At 41.8% G+C, this 21811-nt stretch overlaps 1 protein-coding gene across 6 annotated transcripts in view; it reads right to left on the bottom strand.

Moving 5' to 3' along the window:
• LOC137358596 (signal transducer and activator of transcription 1-like) overlaps positions 1–21811 on the bottom strand; it is a 71277-nt gene that overhangs the window by 19902 nt on the left and 29564 nt on the right. For 5 of the 6 annotated variants that reach the window (XM_068024641.1, XM_068024642.1, XM_068024644.1 and 2 more), the window contains exons 4-14: positions 17610–17708; positions 11807–11893; positions 10824–10902; positions 9743–9825; positions 8379–8530; positions 6802–6960; positions 5911–6003; positions 5380–5442; positions 3933–3953; positions 2329–2422; positions 2151–2198 (exon numbers count right to left, since the gene is read on the bottom strand). In XM_068024641.1, the coding sequence (XP_067880742.1) occupies positions 2151–2198; positions 2329–2422; positions 3933–3953; positions 5380–5442; positions 5911–6003; positions 6802–6960; positions 8379–8530; positions 9743–9825; positions 10824–10902; positions 11807–11893; positions 17610–17708 (978 nt within the window). The remainder of the gene's footprint in view (positions 1–2150; positions 2199–2328; positions 2423–3932; positions 3954–5379; positions 5443–5910; positions 6004–6801; positions 6961–8378; positions 8531–9742; positions 9826–10823; positions 10903–11806; positions 11894–17609; positions 17709–21811) is intronic. The other variant, XM_068024647.1, reaches the window with a different exon arrangement.

Below are 21811 nucleotides of genomic sequence, written 5' to 3'. Positions count from 1 at the left end.
CCCAACTCTTTTTCCGGTACATTGATGACTGTATCGGTGCCGTTTCCTGCTCCCGCCCCGAACTAGAAAACTTTATCAACTTTGCTTCCAATTTCCACCCTTCTCTCACCTTTACATGGTCTATCTCTGACACTTCCCTTCCTCGACTTCTCTGTCTCCATCTCTGGGGATAGGTTGTCTACCAATATCCATTATAAGCCCACTGACTCCCACAGCTACCTCGACTACACTTCTTCACACCCTACCTCCTGTAAGGACTCCATTCCATTCTCCCAGTTTCTCCGTCTCCGACGCATCTGCTCTGATGATGCTACCTTCCATGACGGTGCTTCTGATATGACCTCCTTTTTCCTCAACCGAGGATTTCCCCCCACTGTGGTTGACAGGGCCCTCAACCGTGTCCGACCCATTCCCCGCACCTCTACCCTCACCCCTTCCCCTCCCTCCCAGAACCGTGACAGGGTTCCCCTTGTCCTCACTTTTCACCCCACCAGCCTCCATATCCAAAGGATCATCCTCCGCCATTTTCGCCACCTCCAGCGTGATGCCACTACCAGTCGCATCTTCCCCTCCCTTCCCCTGTCAGCATTCCGAAGGGATCGTTCCCTCCGCAACACCCTGGTCCACTCCTCCATTACCCCCACCACCTCGTCCCCGTCCCAGGGCACTTTCCCTTGCAATCGCAGGAGGTGTAATACCTGCCCATTTACCTCCTCTCTCCTCACTATCCTAGGCCCCAAACACTCCTTTCAGGTGAAGCAGCGATTTACTTGTACTTCTTTCAATGTAGTATACTGTATTCGCTGCTCACAGTGCGGTCTCCTCTACATTGGGGAGACCAAGCGCAGACTGGGTGACCGCTTTGCGGAACATCTCCGCTCAGTCCGCAAGCAGGACCCTGAGCTTCCGGTTGCTTGCCATTTCAACACTACCCCCTGCACTCATGCTCACATCTCTGTCCTGGGATTGCTGCAGTGTTCCAGTGAACATCAGCGCAAGCTCGAGGAACAGCATCTCATCTACCGATTAGGCACACTACAGCCTGCCGGACTGAACATTGAGTTCAATAATTTCAGAGCATGACAGCCCCCCACTTTACTTTCATTTTTAGTCATTTTTTCTTCCTTTTTTTTTAACATTCCTTTTTACATTTTTAACAATTTTTTTTGCATTTATTTCATTTCATCTTAGTTTGTTCAGTTTGCTTACCCACTGTTTTTTTCAGGTTGTTTTTCTTCAGGTTTGCACTTGCTGCTGTTCAATATTCAGTATATTCACACCTAATCTTTACTAATGCTTTGTCTTTCAACACAGCATTAACATATTGTTTGCCTTTGCTCCGTGACCTTTTGGTCAGCTATGTGGCCTGGTCCAATCTGCACCTTCTCCTTTGTTATCTCTTGCCCAACCCCCACCTCACTTGTTTATAATCTGTGACTTTTCTAATATTTGTCAGTTCCGAAGAAGGGTCACTGACCCGAAACGTTAACTCTGCTTCTCTTTCCACAGATGCTGCCAGACCTGCTGAGTGAATCCAGCATTTCTTGTTATTGTTACAAAATATCTCTGTCCTGCCTGCCTCCAGGCAGAAACTAGGAGTGCCAAACAAGCTCTGCGTGAAAACAGTGAAACCTGCACAACTTCCCTAACTTTGCAACAAAAACCAAAAAAGGCAAGTGGCACAACGGTCGAGACAGCATCTGTCAAGAGATGACAGGTCAGTCAATTTTTCCAAGTGTTGAATCCTTTCGCAGAACTGAAAAATATTACAACATCCAAATCAACTGACTAATGTTCTCCCTCGACAGAGGCTGCTTGACCTGCTAAAAGTCTCCACATTTTATGTTTTTATTTCAGATTTCCAGTATCCGCAGTATTTTGCTTTTTGTTCCCCCAACGTGGTTTCTTATTTTCTCTTCTTCCCCCGAGGTTACGTTAACATCTTATTCAACATCTAGTCTTACCATAGTTTAAAAAAAAATCAATGCTATGATCCTATGATAGGACACTTGCTGTACCTCAGTGAAACAATGCAGGCATCTTGGAATACCATTCATTTTGGATTAAATATGGGGGCTAATTTCAGGATCTAACTAATGAGCAAGAGTATAAATAAACCATTTTAAAATCACTAATCGGAAATGCATTACCTCATTACTCCCTTTGCCTCCAATTCCAGACTTTTGTTCCTTTAGTTGCTGCAGATCAGAAAAGTAGAATTATTGTCTTGAAATAGTTTTATTAGTGTGGAATCTTCAATAAATCAGAAGCTCACCAGACAAATTACACAATACATCAAGCACAACAATATCAGGTAGATGCTCTTACCAAGTGTCTGAAATCAGCACACAAGCCCCCAAATTTGGATTCCATCATGTTCATTGCCTTAGTGTATGTGCCAAGTATATTGAATTTGCGATACCTGGTGAGTGAAGTATTGAGGACTTAATAACTGAATTGGTAAGAATTAGCAAAAAATATAGGTTAACAATGAAAAGCTGCTCCCTCCAGCCAACAGCTCATTAAATCGCAATCTATTACTGGTTACTGCTTTAGCAGCTTCCGTTTTTGCTGTTAATTGACAGTTTACTTCGGTAGCATTTTGGCATTTCTGGAGATGCTGCCTGTAATAATGGTGAAACATCAAATTTTGCCTTTTTCCACTCACTTTTTCAAACAATTTGTACTTATACAACTACTTTAACATAGCTCAAACAAAGACAAGAACAGACACAGAGTCGGAGTTGAAGAGATGACTGAAAGAGTTAAAAAAGGTAGGCTCTGAGGAAAATTTGAAGAGATGCAACAGAGGGGTTACGAATAGGCATATAGGACGCAGGGCTATGATGGCTGAAGGGGATGTTACTGATGAAGTGTGGGAGCAAGGTGAGGGGAAACTGGGAAAAATGGGGAGGGGCTGAGGGTGCAAGCTGTGACATAGGTCTGGAGAAGGTTGCAGAGATCTGGTGAGGCAAGGATTATAAAAAAAGGAAGGGTTTATAAATTAGGAAGTCAATGCACTGGAGGAGGGGACCCAGTGAGGGCTAGTGAGCACAGGAGCGATGGTGAACAGGGCTTAGTGCAGAATATGATGTGACCATAGGACTTCTGGGGGAGCTGGAAGTTTACATGGGAAGCTGGTGAGCACAGCACTAAAGAGATAAAGTCTGGGGGTGACTTAAGTTGTGAATGAGGGTTTGGGGGGGGGGGGGTGGAGAAAGAGGGAGAAAAGGGTAGAGTTAGGCAATGTTGTAGAGCTGCATATAGATGGTTTAATCATGGTTAGGATATGGGGTTCAAAATTCAGCTCCAGGTTTTCATACCCTAAAATAATTGTTCTTGATATCACTTTTCATGCAAGCCCCTTTAGCATACCACTTGTGCACAACCACACACAACAAAAAGAATTTAGAGGGGATATCGTTATGGAGTTTGCTCTTTAACACTCTGAACCTACTCAAACAATTTTCCATTTATCCCTCTCCGCCCTTCTTAACTAGAAGTTGATCAACTCAATCAGATCAGCATTTAACTGGACTAGGTGAAGGTCTATTCCCTCAAACAATACATAAATGTGAAACAAATACTCTTGCTTTAGCTCTTCGCTCCTGTAGCTTATAATCATGTCCTTTGGTTCTCCATCCTGGCTCTGGGGAAGGAACCTCTACATTCACTTTTTTTTTTATAAATAAAGGGGATTGAAATGGACACTTGGATCATGTCCCTACCATCCAATCTCCTCCTCCCTCCAATATAGATTTAATCATCTCAAGAAGGATAGCAACAACTTTGAGTTGAAGGTGGACCAGCTGGTCCTTTCTTGCCTATCACTTTCAGATGTTCATAGGTCAGCAAACACATAAGTATGAAAACTATTTAGATGTAGACTAGTTATAAAAATGTATTTTCTTTTCTGAAGAAAATTTTCTTACCCTTTCCCATTTGGTGAATTCCTGCAAGTTTAAAAAAAAACAAAAATTGACAAATGCTTTAAGGCTCTCTTAGCCTGGCTTGTAAAGATAACATAAAAGCTTGTTAAAGGCAATGATTCTGTCTACATATTATGCAGCCAGATTCTATGAACAGAATTCTTTAAAAGGAGTGTATTTCACCATACCCATTACCCTTTTTAAAAAAAAACTAATTTTAAAAATCATCTCAGAGCTGGAGTGTTGACAATGTCAGAGATACTCAGCAGGAACAGTTACTTCCGATGTTAAACACTTACTGGAAGTGGTTGCTGAAGCAAAAGACTATCTATGCAAAATTTTACTACTTTAATTAATTGAGACATGGCAAAGCGTGTTTTTTCCCCTGACTATTTAGGCTCAATGATCAGGGAACTTAATTTACTAATTCTCCACTACCCACCCACCAACAACTAACCCCAACCTTTTCCCTCCTCCTTTGGAAGGTGCTGCCTCTTGTTGGGGTGCAATTCCATACACAGGTGCCCGCTGATCTTCAGTATCTTTCCCAAGATAAGTCCAGTCAGAGACTATCAGCAGGCTATTTGACTGAGGGGAAGGAATTCACAGCCAAGTCCAATCATGTCCTCACCCGATATTCTACATAAGCACACTTCCCAGCAGGAGTTAATAATCAGGAACCAGGGCTCATTCTTCCTTCTTCCATTGTCCAAGGCCAAACTGTAGCACCTAGACATCTGCTCCAGTTGAAATCAAATAACTCAGACTGGAGAGCAAGCCTGGGATCATCCTGGTATGCATGGCTAGTGAACTATCAGGGGAGCTGAACTGACAGAACCAGTTAACAAAACACCAATTACACCTAAATAAGCAAGGAGAAAGTTCTTTGCTATTTGCTGCCCTAGTCAACAAATATTACTGATCTGGTATAAACAGGGTCAATGCAAGGGAGTTGAATGAACAGAGACAGCTGAAAAAGGTAAATCATTCCATCTCTGTACATTCAGTATGTGCTTCGGAAATTGTACTGATTTTTCAGCACTTTCTTACTGTAATGCTGAACTAGAAGGAGGAAGCACAAACAGTGAGGAAGTGGTAGTATGGCCTCCTAGTTTTATCCTTAAAGCAGGGGACTCCCACTTTCAGGGAGATACAACCCAAACCAATCAGCCTTTACTCGCACTCAAACATTCCAGTAAAGTTCTGCTGGCTCTCTGGAGTGCTTTGCATCAACTCAGTGCTTCATCTTCAAGGCACGAGAGAGGAAGGAACTAATGGGATTGCTTTTTCCTTGTAGAAGCATAGCACTTGTGAGTCGTAGAAGGACAAGTACAGAACCAACTGTCTGGACAGTCCAGCTCGCTTATCCAAAGAGAAGGCGGCAAAAATGACCCAATAGAAGATCAGGATACATTTTTACATTATCCAAGTATTGCTGTTGATCACTTACTTGTCGATGCAAGCCTTCACTTTTATTAGATGATTTCCCACCTCTGGCAGTTTCACCAAAAGTCTGCAAAAGGACATGGGCAGGGTGTTAATTGGGATATTATTACTTGAGCACTTATAAGCAGACACTTACTGAGACTGGTGAAGGTTTTGAGTGAGATGATACTTGTTTGTAATCCTTTTACCCTGTACAATAAACGTGAAACGGAGTAAAGATAGGCTCCAGCATCATCCTTCCATAACAAACTTTCTAGAATTTAACACAGTACTCCTTTACTACAACACTGGGAGTGTCAGTCTGGATTATGGGATTATGTGCTCTAGTCTCTGGAGTGGGACTTGAACAGACAACCTCCTGACTCAGAGGAGAATGCTACACTGAAGTAACCCACTCAATTACTGCCTCAATTTCTCCTATGCATTTCTTGTTTCACACCATAAAACTCAAAGTGTGAGTCATTACAAAACAGTCGAGTATGTTAAAACACTATTCTTCTACTTCACTAAAGAGCAAGGTGACATCTGTACTCACCGTGGCTTAACAGAGAACTGTGAGCTCGTTCTCAACACCAGAGGCATCTTACTCTGAACAGGCATACAAGGCTGATTCTCCACAACAAATGCACTATATTTTTAAAAAAAAATTATTTCAATTGAAGAAAATATTGTGAAAAATCTTGCCATTAAACAGCAGCCTAAAGGGATATAATTGCCTGGGTTTCCTTTTTATGCTCCTACCAGCTTAGATACTTGATAATTATGCATTTATATCTCCAACCCCACCCCTCTCCCAGAATTTTACCTGCAAAATTAGAATTGAAAAACTCATTCCCGATTGATCCAATTCCTGACTCGTATGCGGCATGGGACAAAGATGAAATGCTAAAACAATACATAGAAATATACAGCACAGAAACAGGCCAAATGGTCCAGGCTGGTGTTTATGCTCTTCTTACCCTCCTTCATCTAACTGCATATTCTTCTATTCCTTACTTATTTGCTGACTTTGGGTAAAGGCACTATTGTGGTGAAATGTCTGGTGGGTCATTTAATTAAAAAGCAGCAAGAATTCACAGTAATTGGAGGATGCAATCACATCTTTGGCTAAAACTGTTAATACTGGATAAAGGTTCACCAAAAAGTACAATTTTTGTGGAAAAGATTGTGCTACATACAACAGCCGCTACAGAATAAGCTGTCAGGCAAGGTATATTAGTACTAAGAAAATGTCCTAAATGATGTAGTTAAAACTTAGTAGGAATATGGGATTAGTGTAGGGTTAGTATAAATGGGTGGTTGATGGTCGGCACAGACTCGGTGGGCCGAAGGGCCTGTTTCAGTGCTGTATCTCTAATCTAATCTAATCTAATCTAATCTAAAAAAAAATGTCTGTCTCCCAACCAAACAAGACCGTGTCCAGTACCTTTTTATGAGGCAGGTTAGCAGAGTTACAACTCGTTTCTCCAAATCAGGTCTTTGCGTTTTAAAGGGATCCTTATCGTAAGTCAGTTTAATTCCCAGCTCCTCCAGTTTCTTTAACAACCTTTTCACTTGAAACAAACACAATGCATTTGCAGTAAACCTGTAAGATAAGCATTTAACAGGAGTTATGAGGCAGTGGAGATAAATCAGTATCAGTTTAGTCCAGGCAAACCCTTCTCATTTTACCTTCATGTGAAAACTCTCTCCTAGACAGTTGACCACATCAAACTCTGTCCCTTGTATATACATATGTTAAAAATATTTTACGTATAAATATCACCAAAAAGCAATAACCATTAGCCATTTGCATTATCAATTTCTAAGCTGGAAATTTTAACATTGTGAATGCTCCTTTTATTGTAGGTAGAAACAGCTGCAGTTCCTCACTAGCTCACATCTTGTTATGGTGCTCTGAATGTTAAAATAAAAATACACAGTCCCATACCGTACTAGCAATACAACTTTGTAATTGGTATCAGCAAAGACGCCCTCCCAAAAAAAGCAAAATACAATTCTTTTATTAAGTTCCGCCTTTGTTAATTTATACCATTCCCTACTAATTGTAGCTGCCATTTTCTGCATAATTAGTACAATGATAAATTAACTTTCTTTAATTATGTTGCCTGCTACAAGCACTTAACAGTGGCTTTTTTGAGTCAAAGTAGAAAGCTCTGGCAGCTGTGGCAACAACCAGTTAAGACTTTAAACATCCTCCAGGTATCCTAAATTAACTAATATTCAGTGTATTAACACCTAACATTTCATCTTAGTTTGTTCACTTTGCTTACCCACTGTTTTTTTTCAGGTTTGCATTTGCTGCTGTTCAATATTCAGTGTATTAACACCTAATCTGTACTAATGCTTTGTCTTTCAACACACCATTAACATATTGTTTGCCTTTGCTCCGTGACCTTTTGGTCAGCGATGTGGCCTGGTCCAATCTAGACCTCCTTTGTTATCTCTTGCCCCACCCCCACCTCACTAGCTTATTACCTGTGACTTTTCTAATATTTGTCAGTTCCGAAGAAGGGTCACTGACCCGAAACGTTAACTCTGCTTCTCTTTTCACAGATGCTGCCAGACCTGCTGAGTTGTTTCAGCATTTCTTGTTTTTATTTATCCTAAATTAACTGTTGCTTATACACATTGTGATACTCTGTTGACTGTTATATTGACCATCGTGTATATTGGGCACAAACATGCTCGCTATATGTGATGGGGACTGTACAGTTAAGTATTTATGTCCTCTGTAGCCACCAGAACAATTTTGTGAGTCATCTGTTCTCCTTTACAAATTGCCTCCAACTTGCCACCTATGCTACAATTGAGTACAGCTCCTCTGGGCTAAGGAAGGGAAAACAAAAGCAAAAATAAATATATAAAATCAAAATCAGTCAGAGTTCCTACTTCTGACTGCTACCCAGTGGCCCATGCTGGAAATTGTGCATGTGTTGGACAAGGTTTGAATTAAAGTGAAAAGGCCTCCCTCAAATCAGCACAAGCTATCATTCTGCGCACCAGTTCTCTAGCTGATCCAAGCAAACGTCCACAGGAGCACCAATGCAGGCCTTCTGTTGCCGCCTCTTCCAGTCTGCCAGCTCCTCTTTCACCAGTGTGTCCAGCAGCTCCCCAGCTTCCTTTAGAAACTCACTGAATTTATCAATGACTTTCTGCCAAAGACAAAATAAAACTCTCAAAACATCATATCAAACAGGATGGATTAGACACTGGCCTTTCATCTCTGGAACCAGGGCTTGAATTCAGGTCACTAAGCTAAACATCATCTCTCCCTGCTGGCTATACGGATCCCATTTAAAATGAGTTTGGGCGATCTCAAATCTAGCTCCTAATACAAACCTGACCATAATTTACTCAGGTAGGCTGATGGCTTAGGAAATGGACAAATATCAACACTGGTACAGTTAGGGGATGCTCTTCTCACGAGGGGAGGCCTTGGCACACTATTGGGTCAGAAACTTTCCCCAAAGGAAGGAGGGGGAGAAGAGAAAAAGAAAATAATTGAGCTATCTTATGCATGTCTGAATGACAGGTTAGAATTTAATTGGCAAGACTTGAACAGGTTATGTGCCTGTTCTCTCAGACAAGACCCAACCAAGGAAGATTTAAGAGGGAGGAAAAAAATACAAGTCAATTAATGGTTTGATTAGCATTGACCTAAATTACATATGGAACTGAAATGGGAGTCTCACCATTAGGACTTGTTTTCATTAAATCAATTACAAAGAATTAACAAATGCAATTTTGTTTATTCATTGCAATTGAGCTAATGACAGAGAAATGCATAGAAGTAGTTACACAGAGCTGGACTGTGAGGGGAATATGAATTACTAGCAAAGACAGTAACCAATGCAGGGTTCTAAACAGGAGAAAGATAAACTCCACAGTTGAATCACCAAGAAATTTACTGAGTTTGAGTGGATGCAAAAAAATATGTGAATGTTGAGTCTTCAGATAACACAATATCTAGAGATTAAAGGACAATTCATTTCCTCAAAACAAAGATTTCAGTGATTCCAATTTTATGTGGAAACAGAAAAACATTACTCCAATAATTAAAACGTGCAATTAAGTTTTAGACCCCGAGGAAACATGAAGCCACTATATTCCAGGAATACAAATGGTAGTAATTATTGCATGCATTGAAAATTGTAGATAATAGACACTTTTGGGAATTTGCAGTTTATCTATTATTAGATAGATAAGGAAGATGCCAAGATCAAACTCCAATTTGTGCCACATTAGTTGACCTCAGGTGAGGGCAGGAAGGATGCTATAATTACCTTCAGTGCCCCTGGTTAAGTGATAGGTCTCAGTAACACACTGCCCACACCAGACAGCTGTATAAAAAGAGAATGACTTACTTTCCTATTGTTGTCCAGGATATTTAGCATGTTCTGTAGCACTTTCATCTCTTCCTCTACCTGCTGACTGGAACTGTTCAATTCTAAAAGACAATGGAATTGGCCTGAAACATTGTACAGATTGATTTCTAACATTTCTTGAGAGAATTTACTGCAGGGTGCAATAGAATTTCACAGCCAGTGCTCTCCAACACTAGATACCAACTGGGAAAGGTCCCACTTCAGAAAAGAAAACCATTTGTATTCAGTTTGTCTGGTGGTGAGTGAAGTGGTTGGGGGGGGGTTGGTGGAGGAGATAGGGAGGGAAGGGCAACGAGACTATCTAGTCAATAAATTCTAAATATTTTGAACAGCAATATACCTTTGGTTTGTCATCTCCTTCCTTCTTCAAAGCACCTTTACTTCCTGCTACGTCCACCTCTCCTTCCTTGGATGCTTTTACGCGAGAACAGGATATCAATACTAGCTGTAAATATTGTTACTTTAACCCTTACAATTTGGTTTTGCCAATGATCCAATAAATAAAGACATCACCCAACGTTGCATTAAATTGGCAGTAGTAGGAGTTCTACGATTGGGCTCAGATCCCCTAGATTGGGGAGGCAGTGCTAGCAAGAAGAACCAGGGTCCCTGCACCAGTCTTGTGACTCTTCCGGGAGGGAATAAGCAGGTGAGCATACACATACACACAATTTATAAACTCAATTAGGATAACCCCTCCATCCCAGTCAGATAGTTTGCCAACACCCACTGTCTAGGCTGACACAAGAGGAATAGCAACTTGGGCAAGGTACTTGTGGCAGGGTGACAGTGCCTCTGTGCAACTCCATCCAAGGTAAGAGTCAGTGGCTTCAGAAGAAGAGAGGACAAGAAACAATTGCATTAAAAATATTGATTGGGTTTAAGCCAATATGGCTGCCAAAAATACCAAAAGATTGTTAAAAGAGCACAATGCATCCTGCCCAGCTGGTGAAGTCACTTCTATGGAGAATTCATGCTACAATGCCCTCCCACCTACCTATTGTAGGATTCGTGTAGACAAAGTCAAACTGGGGTGCCGAAACCACAAAAAGCCACTCACCTTGAAACTTGAAAGTCTTGTATTTGAAATCAAATTCATCTTGTTGTTCCTCTAGGAATTTTAACTCCTGCTCACATGCCTGTATATAAACAAATATTTTAAATATAATTAGCAAAGGCTGAAGACAAAATTAAATATAAATTAATCTTCAGACTACCAATGAGTCCACAGAAATTCCTGTCTCCCTGGGTTGACGGGGATCAGTTTGTTTCTAGTTCACGCACATGACCAAGCACCAAAGTTATTGTAATAAAGCTATGCAAATATCAGGCACAGCTTTATTACTGTATTAATTGTAAATGAAAATACACTTGAAACATAATGTGTCCCATCACCCCAACTTCCACCCATTTTCTATCTGTCCCGTTTTACTTTTTTCTGCCTAGTCTATCATTCCTTTTTTAAAAAAAACCAAAAGGGGCAAAAATGACAAATTAAAACCATGCCCAATTGTGGCAAAAGTAAAAGCTGTGCTATCTATTAGGGCGGCACAGTGGTTAGCACCGCAGCCTCACAGCTCCAGGGACCCGGGTTCGATTCTGGGTACTGCCTGTGTGGAGTTTGCAAGTTCTCCCTGTGTCTGCGTGGGTTTTCTCCGGGTGTTCCGGTTTCCTCCCACAAGCCAAAAGACTTGCAGGTTGATAGGTAAATTGGCCATTATAAATTGTCACTAGTATAGGTAGGTGGTAGGGAAATATAGGGACAGGTGAGGATGTTTGGTAGGAATATGGTAGTGTGGGATTAGTATAAATGGGTGGTTGATAGTCGGCACAGACTCGGTGGGCCGAAGGGCCTGTTTCAGTGCTGTATCTGTAATCTAATCTAATCTAATCTAATCTATTACAACTGCAGTAAGATAAATCTTCCACTACAATTTATACAAAGTATGAAAGAAACCATACAAGAGGGCAAGTTACTGACAGTTCAAGGTAAGTGTGCAAAAGGCTGTGGGAAACCAGCACTCATCTACATGTGGCACTCACTTGCACGCCATTTCTCAGGCCAGTAATTTTCTGTTCGATGTCCTGGTGCCTTTCAGAGTCCATGGGTTGAGTTTTCCCCAAGACAGTCTAGAATGGAAAAAGCAGCTCTCACAACAAGAACATTCTGATCATAGTGCTATGTTACAAACAGTTCCATCAAGTAAACCAACCTTAGAGGGATGGGTACAGTAGTTCACTGCACTGCAGCACCAATGTACTGCAGTGCAGCGTCACAGTTTTTTGAACATATACGTTTTTATAAATTTAATTGGGATGAGTTAATTTTCTTCCAAACACTTCCCTCGACAGAATAATTCTCCTTCAATTCTGGTTGTCCCTCTCCCAGAACATTTTTAAGTTTCTATCCATCTTGCATTTTCTCTCTACTAAGTAAAAAGTCATAAGCTATTTTATAATGCAAATTCATATCCACTTTAAGCTAGGTTATGACCACTAAAACTCAGGTCACTTAGAATTTGTAATAGTCAGAAGAAAATGTAGAGACCATTTTGAGCTTGCAGTCTTCTAACCCACTGCACCCACCCTAGGATAACATGTGCCCTTTGATATAATGACATCACCATGAGACCAATAAAGTGATGCACATCAGACCCAGAGGCAGTAGTTGTGGTGTCAAGAACCTGATTTTGCAATTCTGGAAAAATTGAGAGTTGCAAATGGCCATTGTACTGATCACACCAAATTTTAAGATTGGCATCATCCAGTTGCTTCCCCCATAACACCACCCATTTAAATAGACTACTAACACTGGAAGCTTGCCCAGACAGTTTGGCTGGAAGGTACAACATCCAGCAATGCAGAAGTTCACTGTGAAAGGATTATGGTGGCAGAATAGTAGACAACTTGGTACAGTGAGACTTGGGCAACAATGCACCCTCTGACACAAGATTTGAAACTGCACAAAGCAGGATGGTTCTATTTGGCACAGAAGGCTACCTTCCAGTCAAAGCACAAGTGATAGCTGCACAGAGAATGGTTGCCAACCAAGAGATTGCAGTCACCCTGAAAGTTTGTATTTGGCTGCAAATGAGGAAGCAACACGCTGGTATCAGAAGCAAGATGAAGCTAAGGGTGCTCCTTACTTTTTTTTTTACTGCATGGCACATTTTTCCTGAAGGGGGGGAGGCAGCCAAGGTAAAGACACCGAGGCGTTCAGGCCAAGTTGTTCCTCTTTCTCATGGAGTGGGGAGTCAGCAACCATGGATACAGAGGGTTGCTCTGCTATTGTCAAGAACCATGAACTAAGCATTTCTTCAAATTAAAATACCACCGTGGAATGCCTCAATAGAAGACTGCCTCCTAGACATTACCTGAACATTAACTTCATGCAACCCTTTCTTTTTGGTGAAGGTCATGGGGTTGATATGAAGAGGTCTGATCTCACATGGATACATGTGTGACTCTGCACTGGAGCGAATCTCATCACTCCGTGAAAATTGTGTGCCTTGTCCAGTTTATACCTCTTTTCCCGAAGCGATGAAAGTGTTGCTCTTACAAATTTCCAATAGTTATTTCCTTTATACATGACTCCATAGCAGACTGCCTCACCTGGCAAAACGTTTCCCAAGGTTGCTTGGAAGCATCAAAGAGCATGAAGGCTCCATGCTGCGGTAACCTTCACTGCTGTGGGAAGTAGTCCCTATCCCAGATGTGTGCAAATCATCGTAGGGCAGATTGTACAACTCTGATTGCAACCTCCACTTCACAAGACAGGCTAAGAAAGTCTCCTCTGACATGTCCAGGTAGGATCGGAGTGATCTGTATACAAAGGCCCTGGGACAGGAGCGGATGTGCACATAGCAGCAGAGATGTCTTTGTACCTGCACGTGATGGTAAACTTTCCCTCCTCAACTTTCTCTACAGCAACTGACATGGTTGACCACACCATCCTACTCCAACGCCTCTCCACTGTCACCCAGCTGGGTGGAACTTTTCTCACCTGGTTCCATTCTCATCTGATTGTAGCCAGAGAATCACTTGCAATGGCTTCTCCTCCTGCTTTCACACCGTTATCTCTAGTGTCCCCCAAGGATCTATCCTTGGCCCCCTCCTATTTCTCATCTATGTGCTGCCCCTCAGCGACATAATCCACAAGCACAGTGTTAGTTTTTACATGTATGCTGACAACACCCAACTCGACCTCATCACCACTACTCTCGACTCCTCCACTGTTGCTAAATTATCAGATTGCTTATCCAACATCCAGTACTGGATGAGCAGAAATTTCTTCTAATTAAATGTTGGGAAGACTGAAGCCATTGTTTTTGGTCCTCACTCCATACTTCATTCCCTAGCTACCAACTTCATCCCTCTCCCTGGCAACAGTTTAAGATTAAGCCAGTCTGTTCGCAACCTTGATGTTACATTTGACCTCTAGATGAGCTCCTGACCTCATATTCGTTCAATCACTAAAATTGCCTATTTCCACCTCAGTAACATCGCCTAACTTCGCCCCTGCCTCAGCTCATCTGCTGCTGAAACCGCATTCATGCCTTTGTTACCTCTGGACTTGACTATTCCAACACACTCCTGGCTGGTCTCCCACATTCTACCCTCCATAAACTTGAGGTCATCCAAATCTCTGCTGCCTGTATCTCAACTCGCACCAAGATCCATTCTCCAATCACCTTGGTGCTCGCTGACCTACATTGGCTCCCCGTCAAGCAACATCTTGATTTTTAAATTTGCATCTTCGTTTTCAAATCCCGCCTTGGCCTCACCCCTTCCCCATCTCTGTAACCTCCTCCAGCCCCACGGCCCTGCAAGATATCTGCACTCCTCTAATTCTAGCTTCTTGTGCAAACCTGATTTTTAAACCACTACCATTGGTGGCTGTACCTTCAGTTGCCTATGCCCCAAGCTCCAGAATTCCCTCCCTAAATTACTCTGCCTCAGTTTCCTCCTTTAAGACCCTCCTTAAAACGTACCTCTTTGACCAAGCTATTGGTCATCTGACCTAATATCTCCTTGCGTGGCTCGGTGTCAAATTTTGTTTTATAATGCTCCTGCAAAGCACCTTCGGACATTTTATTACATTAAAGGTGCTACATAAACATAAGTTGTTGTTGATGTTCCAACATGAAGCAGCACCGCTTGTTTAGAGCTAACAGCAGCCTGGGAGTAAGTACACCAAAAGTCCCATCTGCCCAAACTTGCTGGGTACCATTTGCATTCCTGCAGCTATTTGCCACTTTAAATACAAGCACAGCAAAGAGGAATGATCGTGCAAAAAGGGCAGTACCAGGAAGCCAAGAAATCTTTGTAAAACGATCAATGTAGAAGGTTTAAAATTATCCGAGGCAAAGAGACTAAATTTAAAATGCGTGATACCGGTTTACAGGAATCTCTGTAGGTCAGGGAGGCCAATGGACGGCAGTAACGTGGCCTTTAAAATGCTTGCTGGAAAAATCTGGCACGTCGAGATTCAGCCTGGTTGGTGGCGCCTTACAAAATCAGCCGAAGACATCCAATACGACAGCATATACTTACATGCGAGGGAATACACCTGCACTACAGGGTAAATAAAAATGAGCTTGATTACAGTAACAATCAGGCATGAGATTTAATTTTGAGTTAGGGCAGACCAAGATGGCGGTGAAGAACTGCTGCTGCATTGATGGCTCCTGATGCTGGCCTGTTTGCTCAGGGTAATGAGCATCAAAATGCACAACAGCAGATGCACCTTCATGAAGTGAAGCTCCTTTGTTCCTAAAAGCAGTGTTACTGGGAATAGAAGTTTTTAAATGGTGACATGCATGTCATCAATGCTGCTCTGTGCTTTGGGGAATGCAGCCAGATGGTAGAAGTGGAAGGTTCGTGTGATTATGTCTGTTTTCAATGGGCCAGGTAAACATGTCTATGATCAGCACAATACCACAATCATGTGGCAAGTTGAAACAATTTACACATATATCCTGCTCTGAAAAACCCATGACCATAAAAATGCAAGCCAGCAGTGACTGACAGGCATTAACTGAGTAATCCCCATCCTAGAAATGGTTTGCAAGTCTGGCTGTAATTGTCTCATGGCCTACTTGGGAATAGTGCTGTCTGCATGCAGGTTTTTTTTGAACATATCCAGTAATGATTACCTCTGTCTTTATACAGGAGTGGTGGCATAACAGGAAGTCTTATTAGTTGTCCCAAGGCATAGATGCATCTGCCTTGAATTCCTTCTCCAGAACATCCAAGTCGACGTAGATGGCAACAGGGATACTTAAAACACCTACCTATAAAGCGCTTAGGAATATGGTCTCAAATAGTAGCTTTATGAATTTGAGTAAGTTACAAGCATACGGAAAATGGACAGGGAAAAGCCCGCTGCCTTGTGTGTCACAATATAGACATTCCCCACCTCATCCAGAACCACAGACAAAAAACCCAGGCCAAATTGGAAAATTCCTCTCTGACTGACCCCCTGCGGTGATCGAAACTTGTCCAAGAGATTACTCAGGCCCTGATTAATTTTACAGTTCAGTTTTGAAATGCAGCAAGGAAACACCGTAATCAATGTAAACAAACCAAGCAGGTATTGGCAACAAGTACAAAAATAGGAGTCTACTTCGAAAGGAACCAACAAGGAAACCAAACTTTCTACACAAGATCCATTTGAAATGGGCAGAGTCACTGGAGCGCTGTTCAGCATTGACTCCATTATGGGGATATACTTTCAACGTTTTTTTTTTTAGGACTCGACAAGCCTAGCAGAGAACAGGGCCGATTTTATAAGGCAGAATCCCCAATCTGTCTACTGCTTCCAAATCCAGAATCCCCAGGGCCCTCCCCGCACCAGGAGGCAAGGTTCTTAGCTCAGTTGATCCATCACGCCCGCCCGCCCTCCCCTGGCTTTCCTTACACTACCTCCCGTTATATACAGGCTTCTGCTGCAAGCAGATAGAAAAAGGGACAGAACTTATGCAAAACTGTGAACGTGCAGCATGCAGGTATATTACATGTTGCACAGTGTTTGTTCTCAACAGGGCAAACAAACTGCAATGGCAGCATTACATAATTCTCTGGTAAAATAGGAGCATGCTTGTGCATTTGGAGAAGTGCATTAAACAGTTGCCAGTGCGCTATTTATTCTCGTGATGCTGGTCCAAGCAAACTGCAGTGCTGCCAAGGCACCTTGCATAGCGACATTATAAAATGAAGCAACACAAACAAGACTTAGCTTAGTAACCTACCCATTCTTCACCTTCTCCCAGGTGAGACAGCATTCACTCTCTTTCAGTCACCTCCATCCAGACTGTTCTAGTGCTGATCTTCATTGGAGAGTCATCCTCGCCACCAAAATGGCTATCCTTCTTCACAGGACCTTTTCCAGCATCACTTCCAGAGATGCCTCATGAAATGGAGTTGTTCTAACATTTGCGCTTGCTGCAGCCATTTCTTCCCCTCTTGTACAGTAGGACAACTTCAGGGCAAGCAGCAGCCTTTAAAGAGCTGGTGGCACCCTTGACTACTGGGTGCACCCAGCATTTCATGCTTTGTTAACCAACAGCATAGGAAACTTATTTATGTAAGCTGGCCTCACATCATAGCATGTCAGCTCACTGCACCAAAGGTGCACCAAGAAACAGCAACCCTGGTGTCTCTACACCAGGACTACATCAGCCCCATATCACTAATGAACAGCCACATATTGGGAATGATCAGTAGACTGGAAAGCTCCAGATAGGTCTGTCAGTCTGGGTTTCTGAAGAACTATCATGAGAAAAGATCAGCAAATCAATAAATAAATAAACCCATGACTTTCAGTCCTCATTTGCATTCCTCATACCTGCTGATCCTCTACAACAGCGTTTAGTATCATCTTCTCCTGCTTCAGGAAAGCAGCGACAACCTTTGCCAACAGAACAGGGTCCTCTCCATAACATTCCTAATGAAAAAGAAGCCAAAGCATTAACAGAACTACCTGCAATACAGGGAGAAGCTCTACTGTGATGATTGTGGGTTCCACCATTTGTCACAATAGAATCTTACAGCACAGAAGGAGGCCATTTGGTCTATTGTGTCTGTGCCAGCTCTTTGGAAGAGCTATCCAATGAATCCCAACTCTCCTGCTCTTTCCCCGTTGCCCTGCAAATTTTTCCTTTTCAAGCATTTATCTAATTTCTTTTTGAAAGTTAAATTGGGGCGGCACAGTGGCAAGCACTGCAGCCTCACAGCTCCAGCGACCCGGGTTCAATCCTGGGTACTGCCCGTGTGGAGTTTGCAAGTTCTCCCTGTGACCACGTGGGTTTTCGCCGGGTGCTCCGGTTTCCTCCCACAGCCAAAGACTTGCAAGTTGATAAGTAAGTTGGCCATTGTAGATTGCCCCTAACGTAGGTAGGAGAATGGTAGAGAATATAGGATTAATGTAGGAGGGGATGTGGTAGGGAATATGGGATTAATGTAGGATTAGTATAAATGGGTGGTTGATGGTCAGCACAGACTCAGTGGGCCGAAGGGCCTGTTTTGGTGTTGTATCTCTCCAATTGAAACGGTTTCAGGCAAACAAACAACTTGACAGGTCATCAACATGCCCAGTTACTATTTCTATATTCTTTCATTTAAATTGTAGCTAGGCCACAATATTGGTTTTTATTTTATTTTTTTTTTTAAATAGAAGCCTTTTGTCCTTTTTAGTTTGAGGGCTTCTGGGCAAAACAAAAAAAGAGACATTAATGGCACAGGAATTCTCTCTGGTCTGTGACATTTGATGGATAATGTTTTGCTGGGGTGGGGGTGTGGGAGTGGGAAGGGAGATTGGAGATATAATTACATATAATGAACTCAAAACAGCAAGGAGAGCTTTCTACTTTCCAACCAGCAGGACTTATAAAAATAATGTTTACAGGGCTCTTGAGAAAGAATTTGGGCTTGCTTCAAAAAGGCACTTGCCTATTGGGATAGATTCTTAGATATCAGAAGTTGCCTGGACCACATATCATTCCTTCAGCTTTGTGCTATATAATTTAGTTAATTTAGGAATGTGGAACTCCAAGATACTGAAGCACCCATGTTCTTTAATCCAAGGTCTAATTAAAGGGCTAAGAATTTGGAAACTCTTGGATTCAGAAAATAATTGGTTAGAGTCACCTTATTGTATGTTAGTTTTATCTGACTTGTTTTGATGTTTTTTGCGAGAAAGACAGACAATTTGGCAGTGTACCTTAAATATATAGGAACATAGGAGCAGCAGTAGGCCATTCAGCCCATCAAGCCTGCCCCACCATTCAATTCAATTATGGCTGATCATCCACTTCAATGCCTTTTTCCCCCAGACTATCCTCATATCCCCTTATGTCACTTGTATTTAGAAATCTGTCAATTTCTGCTTTAAACATACTCAATGACTGAGCTTCCACAGCCCTCTGGGTTAGAGAATTCCAAAGATTTACAATCCTTGGAGTAAAGAAATTTCTTCTCATCTCTGTCCTCCTAAGTGCGGTCTAAACAAAGGTTCTAGACAATTGAAGCAAGATTTCACTACTCCTGTACTCAAATCCTCTTGCGATAAAGGCTAACATACCATTAGCCTTCTTAATTACTTGCTGCACCTACATGTTAGCTTTCAGTGACTTAGTGACAAGGACACCCAGGTCCCTTTGTACATCTACACTTTCTAATCTCTTACCATTTAAGAAATACTCTGCACATCCTATTCCTCCTATCAAAGTGGATAACTTTACAGTTTTCCACATTATATTCCATCGGCCACATTCTTGCCCACTCACTACATCTGTCCAAATCCCCTTATAGCTACTTTGCATCTTCCTCACAACACACATTCCCACCTAGTTTTGTGTCATCTACAAACTTGGAAACACTACATTTGGTCCTCACATCCAAATCATTGATATATATTGTGAAAAGCTGGGGCCCAAGCACTGATCCCTGCGGTACCCCCCCTAGTCACAGCCTGCCAACACGAGAATGACCCATTTATTCCTACTGTGTTTTCTGCCTGTTAACCAATCCTTAATCCATGCCAGTATATTACCTCCTATCCCATGTGCTTTAATTTTGATAACCAACCTCCTGTGGGGGACTTTATTAAAAGCCTTCTGAAAATCCAAGTATACTACATCCACCCTTTATCAATTCATGTTGACTATGCCCAATCAGATCATTATTATCCAAGTATCCATTTATCACATCCTTCAGAATAGATTCTAGCATTTTCCCAATGACTGATGTAAGGCTAACAGGTCTGTAATTCCCTGTTTTCCCTCTCCTTCCCTTCTTAAATAGTGGGGTGACATGTGCGACATTCCAATCTGCAGGAACCACTCCAGAATTTATAGAATTTTGGAAGATGATCATCAATGCAGCCACTATCTCCATAGCTACCTCTTTCAACACTCTGGGATGTAGAATATCAGGTCCTGGGGACTTATCAACCTTCAGCCCCATTAATTTCTCCAATACAACCTTCTTACTAATACTAATTTCCTTCAATTCCTCATTCCCCTTAATCCCTTGGATCTCTAATTCTGGGAGATTTCTTGGAGCTTCCTCAGTGAAGACAGACACAAAGTAATCATTTAGCTTCTCTGCCATTTCTCTATTCCCCATTATAAATTCTCCTGACTCTGCCGGTAATGGACCCACATTTGTCTTAGCCAAACATTTCCTTTTTACGTACCTATAGAAGCCTTTACAGTCCACTTTTATACTTTTTGCTAGCTTACATTCATATTCTATTCTCCCTTTATCAGTTTATTGGTCCTCCTTTGCTGTATTCTAAAATCATTCCAATCCTCAGGTTAACTACTTATTTCTGGCAACTTTTAAATCGGCTTTTAAAAAAAAACTTACACAATCTTTAACTTCCTTTGTTACCCACAGTTAACTACCTTTACTTTTGAGGTTTTTGTACTTTGAAGGAATGTATAGTTGCTGTAAACTATGTAATATTTCTTTAAAGACTATCCATTGCCTATGTACTGTCAGACCTTTTTAATGTATTTTCCCAATCCACCTCAGCCAATTTGCCCCTCATACCTTCATAATTTCCTTTGTTCAAATTTAACACCCTGGCTTCAGATTGAACTACCTCATTTTCAAACATAATGTAAAATTCTATCATATTATGGTCACTCATCCCTAAAGGTTCTTTTACAAGATGATTAATTAGCCCTTTCTCATTACAGATTAGATTTAAAATAGTCTATTCTCTACTCGGTTCCTCAACATACTGCTCTAGAAAACCATCCCCAACAGACTCCAGAAACTCATCCTCCACAGCATTAGTGCTCATTAGGTTTACCCAGTCTATGTGCAGATTGAAATCACCCATGAGTACTGTATTACCCATGCCACATGCTTCTCTAATCTCCTGATTAATGCCACTACTACCACTACTGTTTGGTGGCCTATAAACAACTCGTACCAATGTTTGCTGCCCCTTGCTGTTTCTTAGCTCCACCCAAACAGATTCCACATTTTGTTGTTCTGATCGGAGATTCTCCCTTACTAATGTACTGATCCCATCCCTGATCATCAGCGCAACACTACCTCCTTTTCCCTTTTGCCAGTCCTTCCTAAATGTCGAATAACGATCAATATTCAGTTCCCAGTCTTGGTCACTCTGTAGCCACGTTTCTGTTGTGGCAATTAGATTATACCCATTTACCTCTATTTGGGCCTTTAGAACATCTACCTTGTTGTGAATACTGCGTGCATTCAGGTAGAGTGCCCTTAACCTGGTGGTCTTGACATTATTCTGCATTCTAAACCTAGATGATGCTCGCCTTTGTTTCGCCTGCCTTCTAATGTCACTTGCTACTTTTCTACCACCTGTTACCAGCTTTACTTCCTTCCTTCCAATTTGAGCTACGCCTCAGGTTCCCATCCCCCTAACAAGCTAGTTTAAACCCTCCCCAACAGCACTAAAAATATGTAGGAAAATACTATAATGATGGGAATTCCCATCATTCACTCCTGACCAAACTGCAGCCATATTGCCTTATCTTTCTCCTCCCCCATTCCTCCCAA

This window comes from Heterodontus francisci, chromosome X, assembly GCF_036365525.1.
Source record: "Heterodontus francisci isolate sHetFra1 chromosome X, sHetFra1.hap1, whole genome shotgun sequence".
Taxonomy (NCBI): domain Eukaryota; kingdom Metazoa; phylum Chordata; class Chondrichthyes; order Heterodontiformes; family Heterodontidae; genus Heterodontus; species Heterodontus francisci.
The sequence above is the reverse complement of the archived record's forward strand: the minus strand, read 5'-3'. Positions and strand labels throughout refer to the sequence as shown.